Genomic DNA, 12,626 nt, shown 5'->3' with positions numbered 1-12,626 from the left:
TTTTCATTGTATTGCTTAGTGCACAGGTGTCAAACTTGTGGCCCGGGGTCCAAATCCGGCCCTGCAAAGGGTCCAGTCCGGCCCATGGGATGAATTTGTGAAATGCAAAAATTACACTGAAGATATTAACAATCCTTTTAGTTCAGGTTCCACATTCAGACCAATTCAGTCTCCAGTGGCAGGACCAGTCAAATACTATCAGAATAACATAGAAATAATGACAACTGCAAATTTTTCCCTTTGTAAATGTAAATATTTGTATGTATTTACGCTAAAAGAAAGTATAATTTCACAAGAAATGTGAATAACCTGAACAAATATGAACAACCTGAAATGTTTTAAGAGAAGTAAGTACAATTTTAACAATATTCGGTCTGTTATTAAATGTTCTGTGTGTTTGTAGATCCACTGTGATCTGTATGTTATAATGTACATGTGGAAATGATAAACTGAGGCAGAATAGTGTTAAAATTACACTGATTTTTTGAGTTTGTTCATGTTATTCACATTGTTTGAAAGGATAGTTTGTAGATGTAAACATTGTCATTGTTTAATTTAACTTATTCTAATACATAGAGACAAGTTTGGAGTTGACATTATTTATATATTGTTCTGTTATTATTTTATTGGTCTGGCCCACTGCAGATCAAATTTAACTGAATGTGGCCCTTGAACTAAAATGAGTTTGACAGCCCTGTCTTAGGGTCTGTAGAGACTGCCCCCATGTGGTTTGGAGAATATTGCCTTTGTAACCCTTTGGACAGTGAGTTTAAACTGCCTGAAAGGGTTAATTAATGAAAGACAGTGGTTTAAAACACTCTCACCCCCACCCCCGACCCCTGAAGGAGCCTCTGCTCTTTGATCAGGCTGCATTTGTAAAAAGAATCTGTTCTTAATTGCTTGCCCGGGTAAATAAAGGTTAAATTAACCCTTTCATACACAGTGGTCACTCCAGTGGACAGTTATTCTGCAGCTGTTCTTTTGTATATTCATAGGTTTTATTATTTTGGTTCCATATCTTCTCTCTGTGGCACTTTGAGATTCTGCTGAATGAAAAATGCTTTATAAATGCAACTTATTATTATTATTATTATTATTATTATTATTATTATTATTATTATTATTATTATTATTATTATTATATCAGCTTACACAGTGGACACTTATGCATCATCCCTGCGCTACATGCTGTTCCTGTAATTTTGCTGTTCTTGATAAACCTGATCTGCACTAGTATGTTTTAAATCAATTACTAATTGTTATTAAACTGTAATTAACAGTTTTGTTAATCAAAACTGGTTTTTTTTTCTTGCATATTATCCCCATGAAGTTAGTAATAACTAGTATTAGGGTATGTTCAAATGTGAGAAAACATCAGATTATCTTCATGAAAAATGTTTTTGTCTCATAGTTTTTCTTCTTCCAGCTCCTTTTCAAGTGTAGATGAATGATTTTGGAATTTTGAATTTGCATGTATTCTGTAAATGCTCGAAATAAACAAAAAATGAACGAATGAATAGTTTTCACACAGTATATGACTTTCTGATTATGGGTTTTAAATACATGTTTCTTTGCTTCAGAAATTAAATGCATGGTGTCCAGCTGAGTGGACGTTTTTGTAACTCCATGAAAAACTAGTTTAAAAAAAAAAATCAGTTGCATTGATTTTTTTTTTTTTTTTTTATGCCTAAACAAGAATAAAAAAAACTCAGGAAAAAAATCTCAACTAAGGTTCTTATAAATGATGCATGAAAGGGGTAAAAAAAAATAATAATAAAGGTAAATAAAATAATGATAAAATTACATCTATTGATCAATAAGCAGAATAATCATGAGGGTTTTTACTGATTTTTTTTTTTTTTTTACTTAAGTTTGAGAGAGACTTCTCTGTGTAGGTCTCCCATCCATTAAATGAAAATAATAATAATAATAATAATAATAATAATAATAAAAATTACATCTATTGATCAATAAGCAGAATTATCATGAGGGTTTTTACTGATTTTTTTTTTTTTTCTTTTTTTTTTTTTTTTTCCTGAAGTTTGAGAGAGGCTTCTCTGTGTAGGTCTCCCATCCATTAAATGAAAATAATAATAATAATAATAAATATAATAATAATAAAGGTAAATAAAATAATAATAAAATTACATCTATTGATCAATAAGCAGAATAATCATGAGGAGTTTTACTGATTTTTTTCCCCCTGAAGTTTGAGAGGCTCCTCTGTGTAGGTCTCCCATCCAGAAGCCCATCCTGCTTTAGACCCCTCCTCCAACCCTCCACCAATCACAACCCGGTGCGCTCCTTGCAGTCCCCTCCCCCTCTGCTCCCCTACGGGTCCTCCTCTCCGGTGGTCCTCCTCGGCTTTCGGAGTCAGCATCATTCCCTTGTCAGACCTACAGCACAGGACTAGGCTCGCCCCCGCTGAGGACCATGTTCCTGCACAAACCGGTAAGAGTCCACGGCCTGAATCTGCCTCACAACTTGGACGCGCCGTGCGTAAATTCCGTGCGTAAATTCCGTGCGTAATCGCTGACGAGAAGCCGCGCGTTTTACTGTTAATTATTCATTCAGGAGGTGATCGTGATGATGTTAGCTGTTTTTTCTCTCTCCGGATCCCACCTCCTCTGCCTCCTTTTCTTCTTCCTGCTCTAAACATTTGCAGAACAATTGGAGATCCGTCGGTTATTTTCAAGTGGAAAACAGTTTCCAAATGAGGGGATTGTTATGCGGATGAGGGTGGAGCTGCTTTCACTTTGAACTGAGCTCCGCATCAGACATGACAGGTCAACGACAAAAGAAAAGAAAAGAAAAGAAAAAAGAAAGGACACTTTAAGGCAGGACTGTCAAACTCATTTTAGTTCAGTTCCACATCCAGCCTGATATGATCTGAAGTAAAGACCAGGAAAATAAAACACTAGGAGAAGAACTGTGGAGTGAAAAAAGTTAACTCCATAAAATAAAAAATACACTTAAATATGCTTAAATATCCTACAATACACGCAAAAATACACTTAAATATGCTTAAATATGTTTATGTTTATGTTTGTGCATTTGGCAGATGCTTTTTTCCACACTGACTTACAGGGGAAAATCAATCAAATCACTTAATCAAATTTTATTTATATAGCGCCAGATCACAACAAAAAAAGTTATCTCATGACACTTTATATATAGAGTTGGTCTAAAGAACTTTTGAATATCCTACAATACATGCAAAAATACACTTAAATATGCTTAAATATCCTACAATACACGCAAAATACACTTTTTTATGCTTAAATATCCTACAATACACGCAAAATACACTTAAATATGCTTAAATATCCTACAATACACACAAAAATACACTTAAATATGCTTAAATATCCTACAACACACGTAAAAATACACTTAAATATGCTTAAATATCCTTCAATACACGCAAAAATACACTTAAATATGCTTAAATATCCTACAACACACGTAAAAATACACTTAAATATGCTTAAATATCCTACAACACACGTAAAAATACACTTAAATATGCTTAAATATCCTTCAATACACGCAAAAATACACTTAAATATGCTTAAATATCTTACAATACACGCATAAATACACTTAAATATGCTTAAATATCCTACAATACATGAAAAAATAGACTTAAACATGTTTAAATATCCTACAATACATTCAAAAATACACTTACATATGCTTAAATATCCTACAATACACGCAAAAATACACTTAAATATGCTTAAATATCCTACAATACATGAAAAAATAGACTTAAACATGTTTAAATATCCTACAATACATTCAAAAATACACTTTTTTATGCATAAATTTATGCATCTCAAAGTCTGGAAGATACTATTAAAGAAGAATGGGAGAAGTTGTCACCCCAATATTTGAGGAACACTTGTACAAGTTTCAGGAAGCGTGTGAAGGCAGTTATTGAGAAAGAAGGAGGACACATAGAATAAAAACATTTTCTATTATGGACATTTTCTTGTGGCAAATAAATTCTCATGACTTTAATAAACTAATTGGTCATACACTGTCTTTCAATCCCTGCCTCAAAATATTGTACATTTTGCTTCCCCACCCTGTATATGACATCTTTGGCACCAGGTAAAGGCTGAGAAACACTTTAAACCATAAAAACCCAGCTCGACTGTTTTTTGTGGCAGTTCCCAAATGAATATTTTTTCTTTATTTAACATTTCTTAAGTGATTTTGCACCATTTCTTCTAATATTATCCTCTACATTTGACATTTTTTCAGTGTAAATCATGATTTTGGTTACCATTTATTATAAAATTATCCTCTGTATTTTCTACTTTTTTGGTGTAAATCATGTGTTTTTCTGTATTTAATTCACTGATCATGTAGATGCTTATATAAGCTTGATTAAAGTTGGACATTATTATATCAGGAACAGAGAAAACTGAAGAAAAAGTGACTTTTTCAGCAAAATCCATCATTAACTGAACATGAACCCAGTGTGTCCATCCACTGTCACTGATCCGACTCCATGGGTTTGACTGGTGAATCAATGTTGTAGAAGATGACGGTGTTTCCATGGTAACTATGGAGCCTCTCAACATCCAAATGGGTCATATCTGATGACCATGAAAAGATGACGAACTGCATCTTCTCTCAATTATTTACATGTATTGATAGGATTAATGGATTAACAATTACTAAACATTTTACATCAGTAGAGTCTTTTGTTCGCCACTGACTGTTTGGGTCTGTATGGGTTAAACCGCATTTTTGAGAAATGACTGTTTCAGCTACAGATGATGGTCTTCATCCTTAATGGTTTTTAACCCATAAAGACCCAAACATCCACCACTGACCAAAAACATCTACTGTTTAATAATTTCTGATCCACTAATCCTATCAATACATGTAAATAATTGGTGTAAAATACAGTTTGTCATCTTTTCATGATCATCAGATTTGGACGTTCAGAGGCTCCGCAGTTACCGTGGAAACACCATCATCTTCTACAACATTGATTCACCAGTAAAACCCATGGAGTTGGATCAATGACAGTGGATGGACACACTGGGTTTATGTTCAGTTTAATGACAGATTTAAGTGAAAAAGTCACTTTTTCATCAGTTTTCTCTGTTTCTTTAATCTGAACTTTAACCCTTTCATGCATGAATTATGAGAACCTTAATCAAGATTTTTTTCCCTGAGTGTTTTATTCATTTTTAGGCATGAAAAAAAAAAAAGATTGATTTTTTTTTTTTTTTTTTTAAATGAACCTATTTTTCATGGAGTTACAAAAATATCCACTCAGCTGGACACCATGCATTTCATTTTAGAAGCAAAGAAACATGTATTTACTGATATACAGTGGGAAAACTGTGAAATAAAAACACTTAATGCTGCTAATCGGACGTTTTCTCACATTTTAACATACCTGCATGGAGATAATATGCAAAAAAAAACTTATTGTTTAAAAAAAACAGAAAACAAAACTGTTAATTACTGTCTAATAACAATTGCCATTTTTTTTTACACTCAAACATCTTACTGCAGATCAGGTTTATCTAGAACAAGGTTATTATCGTCAACGAAAACTAACGAAATGACGAAAACTAGAATTGTAAAAACATTTTCGTTAACTGACATAGATAAAAACTATAACTGAAAGAAAAAAACGGTAACTAACTGAAACTGTGTTGTGTGTTTACAAAACTAACTAAAACGTATAAAAATTATGGATAAAATTCCCTTCGTTTTCGTCTTTGTCAGTGTCGGATTGATATGAGATCGATTTATTTCCCTCAAGCAATTTTAGCTGCTGGCACCGTATGATATTTAAGGGTCCGTCACTTCTCGTCTCTTGTGGTTTCCAGTCGTCTTCTGGTCCCCACTCTACCTGGAAACATGGAGACTAAAGTTGGGAGAAAGCAGCAGAGTCCTGTCTGGGATTTATTTGAATACGACGACAGAGAAGAAGAGAAAAGATGTAAAAAACTAAAACTAAACTAAAACTAAGCATTTAGAAAATAACGAAAACTAATAAAAACTAGCAAACCTGCTCTAAAAATGAATTAAAAGTAACTGAATTGGAGGGAAAAAAAAGTCAAAACTAAATAAAACTAAACTATAATGAAAAATCCAAAACTATTAGAACCTTGACCTAGAACAGCAAAGTTAAAGTAATGGTATGAATTGCAGTGTATTATGGGATGGTGCACAAGTGTCCACTGTGTTGGCTGATATGGAACTAAAACAACAAAACCCATGAATATACAAGAGAACAACACCTTTGAACAGCTGTCCACTGTAGTGACCACTATGCATGAAAGGGTTAATAAACATCTACATGATCATAGAATCAAATATAGGAAAATACCTGATGTAGACTGAAAAAATGCAAAACAAAGAAGATAATATTACAATAAATGGTGATAATTCACTTAGGACAGGTTAAATAGAGAGAAAAATGTATTTGGGAACTGATGTAAAGTATCACTGGGTCTTTATGGGTTCATTAAAGCTGCAGATTCCTGTGACTTTTCCACCGCTGTCCTGCGTCCTGATGACCTTTTTACCCACAAACATCTATTCGTACATTTGTACAAAAACCTTCTAAATCAGAAATCTCTCCATATATTGTACAATTCTCTTCCATATCTGAACTATTGTGCAGCGATATGGGGTAACAACTATAAATCAAATATTAATTCTATATTCTTACTTCAAACAAAGGCAATTCGACTTGTCAATCAAGCACATTACCTAGCTCCAACTAATCCCCTGTTTATCAAATTAAATGCTCTAAAACTACACGATCTGGTTGACCTCAGTACTCTTATTCTAATGTCTAAAGCCCATGAACATATGCTCCCCTACAGTCTACAGAAGACGTTTGAGCCCAGGCAAAGGAAGTATAATTTAAGGGGAACTGAAATCTACAAGAAAATGAAGTGTAGAACAAACATAAAAAGCCAGTGTATCTGTGTTAGAGGGTTCATCTGTGGAATAATCTGGAGCAAAACTGAAAAATGTCTTCTTCAATCTGCGCATTTAAAAGGATGTATAAATCCACTGTAATAACAAAATATAAAACATCAGAAGTACTGTTTCAATATAAACTATAATATACATATCTACCTCAAATATTTACTCCAAATACAATGATCAATAAATATGATAGTATCTTCCTATCGTGATAACCAATTAACTATACTGTCTTATTTCATGTGTAGTTGTTGAGCCGCATTCTGTAATAAATTTCCATTATGTAATAAAAGTTCAAAATGTAATAAGAATGTCACGTCATCTTGTAATAAAGCCGCATTATGTATTAAACTGACGCATTTTGTAATAAACTACCTCAGTGCATTATGTAGTAAATTTTTTCACATTATGTAGTAAGTTATTACAATTTGAGAAATTTATTACAAAATGCACTTGACACGGTTTTATTTCCAGGAAAATGTAATGTACTAAATTAATCTTTAAACTGTGGTTAAAGTTCTGATTCCATTACCTGCAGCTCCTGTGACTAATTTCTTCTAAATTGCTCTGAAATTATATTAATTTGGATTGTTATTACATCATGAACCATGTTATGACTTTTTTTTTTTTAAAATAAAAATGTGTCAATTGCATTTTGTAATAAATTCTCAAATTGTAATAACTTACTACATAATGTGAAAAAATGTACTATATAGTGTGTTGACGTAGTTTATTACAAAATGCGTCAGTTTATTACATAATGCGGCTTTATTACAAGATGATGTGACATTCTTATTACATTTTGAACTTTTATTACATAATGGGAATTTATTACATAATGTGGCTCAACAAGTACACATGAAATAAGACAGTATAGTTAATTGGTTATCATGATAGGAAGATACTATCATATTTATTGATCATTGTATTTGGAGTAAATATTTGAGGTGGACATGTATATTATAGTTTATATTGAAAACAGTTGATTATTGCAAATCTGATTGTGTATGAGGTGACTAAAAAAAAGTGTATATGAATGGTTTTTATGGATGTTTTGTGTTATTGTAAAAAATATACAGAGGAAAATGTGTGTTAACAAAGCAAAGGAGGCGGATCTAGTTTGATTATTAGAGTGTAAAAAGGGGGTGGAGTCAATAAGTTATACTTCTTCCCACTACTTTTCAAGCGCAAAAAAATTGTATTTATTTATTTGTTTTAACCATGTTGTATGATTCGTTGTTATCTGATGACTCTATGTGCTCCAAATAAACTACTACTACTACATTCTGTGCAGGTAAAATGTTGTTACACAGAGTCCCATTGTAAAATCTGTCCTAATTATGCTGTGAGTTTGGGTCAGGATCGAAGGTAACTTTCATCAGGGAGTGCAGTTATGTAACCCCAGAGTGTAACTACCTCCTAAACGCAGTCACATGAACAGGAGTTTGTGTTGCAGCTCGTGTGGATCCTGTCTGTTCTGTGTGGGACTGAGGTGTGTTTGGGATTCATCTACGATCGGCCCAGACGCTCCGGAGAGGACGGGACCTCTGCCAGGACAGAGTGTGAGTACAGAGGCCTTTACTGCCAACGAGTCCAAGTACTGAAGCACAAGTCCTGGTTTGGTCCCTCAGACTGTAAGACCGGATAGTTGAGTTGACTTAAAAAAATCTCAGGTAACTCGTTGCCTTAAAAAATTTCATTCATTTCATTTCATTTGTTTGTTTATTTCGAGCATTCACGGAATACATGCAAATTCAAAATTCCAAAAAGAATAAAAAAATATTTAAAAAAATCATTCATTTATACTCAAAAAGGAGTGGGAAGAAGAAAAACTGATTTAATCCCACCCCCATTCTCATCTTCAAATAACTGAACATAATAACTTTTAAATCCTCACTCCTGTCCTTTGACTTCCAGCCAGAACAATGAACAAAACAGAACAAAACAGGCCTAAACCAAATTAGAATAAACTCATTTGACAGTATTTACATTGTATAACCAAAATGTGTGTAAACAAAAAAATCGAACAAAGTACATTCCTAGTGGTGTTACCATGGTAACAGTTAACTGTCAACTTACATGATAATAATTACAGACCAACAATGGTAAAAAGAAAAAAACTGCAATACTACAAGTGGTAAAGAACAGCAATAATTACAGACCAACAATGGTAAGAAAAAACCCCCAAAAAACTCCAACAGCACTAATGGTAAAGGGCAGCACGTACCAGCGATGGTCAGAACAACAGCAGAAGGTAAAGGACAACACAGACCGACTGGATGAGGAACAACAAGCACACATGAACATTTAAGACAGAGTATTTATGGAACATCAGTTTTCAGAGCCTCCATCTGTTACTGGGACCAGACCGTATTTTTGTAGAACAGTTTAAATGGGTGCGTATTTTGGCGTTGCTTGTGTTGGATGTCCAGACTGTTCCACAGTTTCACTCCACATACAGACACACAAAAGTGTTTCCGAGTGGTTCGAAATTTGGGTAATACGAAATCTCCAAAACCTCTCAAATTATGAGTACTCACCCGAATTGTGAATTTTTTTTGTATATTACTTGGTAGTAATTTGTTGAATGCTTTAAATAAGATTATTGCTGTGTAATATTTTACGAGATCATGGATTTTTAATAGTTTTGACTGAATACAGAGATTATGAGTGTGTTCTAGAAATCCAACTTTATGTATGATCTGTACTGCTTGTTTCTGTCATATGACTAATGGATTTATGATGCATTTGTTACCGTTTCCCCACACTTCAATACAATATGTGAGGTATGGGAGGACCAAGGAGCAGCATAAAGTCAGTTTCAATAATGAGTAATGAAAACTTGAGTGTATTAAACTTAAATGCTTGATGTGAATGGAATTACTATTTTAAGTCCAACACACTAAATGCCAAGTTAATTTGACTTGAAATTTGTTGCAATGTCAATTGCTTTGTATAATCATTAGACTGAATATCATCAGGTCCTTTTAGTCAATCACAAGTTGATTTGAATTAAAATCTTTTGCAATATAAAGTACTTTGTATAATTATTCAAATTATAATATTATAGTATGGATGTAAGTTAGATAAATGTTATTTGCCAGTACAGGAAGTGCATTTAATTTGACCAGGCAGACAGATTTCCTTTGGACAGAAACAATCCTCTGTGAACATTAAATCCATAGTTGTTCCTCTGGCTCTGACTCCTGGTGCAGCTGTACAAAAACACAAAAACAAACCCAAAAAGGCCGATAAACACTGACAAACACACATTCAGTCCAAATGAACACTAACAGCACAACCCACTGAACCCCTGCACAGAAAAACAACACATTTACAACAACAGGAACAATACCCACAATGCAATGCACAGATAAAAAGGTGTGGTCAGGACTAAAACTGAGTGATTTAAATCCATTCACCCGAAACTTTTTCGTACTTTCAACTATGTCTACAAATTAATAGAATATACTGAACATTTTATGGCAATGTCATAAAACTGAAATCATTTAAGTACATTGTAATTAAAGCATTTTAGTGAATACAACTTCCAGGCTTACAGTGCAGACTGATCTGGAACTGTTTACCACCATCAGTGGATTATTTATAATGAAGCATGAGTAGTTTCTGCTGCAGGTCGAGTTAGTTTGATCGACTTTACATCCAGTTTTAGAAGCAGGAACACCAGATAAAGAAAAACACAGCTCTGATACAGACTGTTACTCCCATCTGTGGTTATTGTTGAGATATTATATTATTTCAAGATTTATTGACACAAATACGAATTTTATGTCAAATGTTTTGATTAGAGCACATTGTCATACAGTTCAGCTAAAATTTCCTTAGGGGGTCAAATGAGTGCCCATTTTGTCCAAAAAAAAAAAAAAGTTGTCATAAATGCATAGAAGTGTGTGTAAATAATGCTAATCCATTTGTGCACAGACTACTGATATTCTTTGACAGTGGAAGCTCTATTTTCATAAATATTGGATTTGGAATAGCACGTGGATGTGAAAACTTTTGCTGGTGGACGGACGTGACATTACCCATGATGCTCTGGTCAGTCCCAGTACTTTATTAGGAATAAACTTATAGACTTCCTATTGCTAATTGTGCTCTTCTTCATAAATGTTGGTATTGTGGATCTAAAACAATCCCAGCTGACACAAAAACACTAAATGTGTCAGTGGACGGATGTGACATGGTTGTTGTGGATCCCATCATACTGATGCTCTGCAGCCATGTCAGCGTTTACACTAATGATCCCTGTGCAAAAACTAGGAGCGCTATTATTTATTGGATAGTTTAGCATCAGACTAAAGAGGAAAGAACAATCTAGAATTGTTCTTTGTGTCTAAAAATGCTTCTTATTGTAAAAGTGTTGATGTAAACAGTGCTGTGTGCCATTCTTCATGTATGTATTGGTGGAACAGAAGCAGGATGGATCAGCACCATACTCCAGATTGAACCTGTACAAATAAAACATGATATGGAGGAGAGAATCTGGGAAGAAAAACTGGGGAATCTAAAAGAAGAGAAGATTTGTTTTTTAGGTAAATTCAGTTCAAATAGAACTTGTTCATTTGTGACATGAAAATATAGCATTAATTGTGCTGAAATTGGACATTTTTGAGCTGAAAACATAGTTCATATGAGCATCAACATGTTGAACAGAACTGAAATCCTGTCCATTTGAACAACTGTCATTTACCAACTAAAGGTCCATTTGTTTGGACAAATATAATGATAACAACTAAAATAGCTCATAGTAGTTTAATTTCAGAGCTGATATCTATCCATTTAACATGTTTTCTGGATAAAAACCAAAATCACTTCAGTTCTTCCATCAATATCTATGGCATTGTACTGACAAAAACAGTGCTTTTAGACATGCCATGTTTTCTTTTGTGTCTGTTTTAGTCACATGATACACACAGGAGTTTGGACTGGATTACATAACCATTGTTTTGGATGACTTTGGATGGTCTAAGAATTTTTTCTGCGACTGTATGTGCAGTTATGTTATAATGCACTCTTACTGTTTATCACGTAAGAATTTTAGAGGAAGAAATGTTGGAGTTGATCAAAACTCTATTACACATCACCTTTATAAGATGATAGAAGATAAAAAGTCATAAACCACAGCTTTATATGTTGAAAATGGTTTAAAATCATGTTATAATGTCCATTTTGAAGAATCTTAATAGGAAAAATAACAAAATGTGTTACAAAAAAAGCACAATATGACACGTACAAGATGTAGAAAAGAAGAATAAATTAATAGATAATGAAATAAAGTACCTCAGCCATTGAATCAAAGCACCTATTTACATTCATTTGCTGACTGTCGACCTTAAACTCTGTGACCTGTGACTGTGACCTTTGACCTCCTTACAGGTTTTACCTTTGACCTCTTTATGCATAGTAGGTTTACTGTGACTGACAAGTATTACAGCACCTACCAATGGAGAAGGAATGACTGAGTCTGGTGTTTGGAGAAGAAAACTGATCAGTTTTTGTAATTGTTGTGTGTGTGTGTGTGTGTATATATATATATATATATTTATTTTTTTATTCAGGTTTTTTCCTTCCTTTTATGGATAAATATTGTCTATATAGTCTAAATAGAAATACTAGTGTATAAGTAGAGAGTT

At 33.5% G+C, this 12,626-nt stretch overlaps 1 protein-coding gene across 2 annotated transcripts in view; it reads left to right on the top strand.

Annotated features, from left to right (window-relative positions):
• The first annotated feature begins 2,344 nt into the window (after positions 1-2,344).
• The window catches only part of enpp2 (ectonucleotide pyrophosphatase/phosphodiesterase 2), an 80,482-nt gene continuing 70,200 nt past the window's right edge, over positions 2,345-12,626 (top strand). For both annotated transcript variants that reach the window (XM_030156948.1, XM_030156947.1), the window contains exons 1-2: positions 2,345-2,451; positions 8,429-8,534. In XM_030156948.1, the coding sequence (XP_030012808.1) occupies positions 2,434-2,451; positions 8,429-8,534 (124 nt within the window). In that variant the 5' untranslated portion in view covers positions 2,345-2,433. The remainder of the gene's footprint in view (positions 2,452-8,428; positions 8,535-12,626) is intronic.

This window comes from Sphaeramia orbicularis, chromosome 16 (assembly GCF_902148855.1).
Source record: "Sphaeramia orbicularis chromosome 16, fSphaOr1.1, whole genome shotgun sequence".
In the NCBI taxonomy this organism is placed as follows: domain Eukaryota; kingdom Metazoa; phylum Chordata; class Actinopteri; order Kurtiformes; family Apogonidae; genus Sphaeramia; species Sphaeramia orbicularis.
The sequence above is the reverse complement of the archived record's forward strand: the minus strand, read 5'-3'. Positions and strand labels throughout refer to the sequence as shown.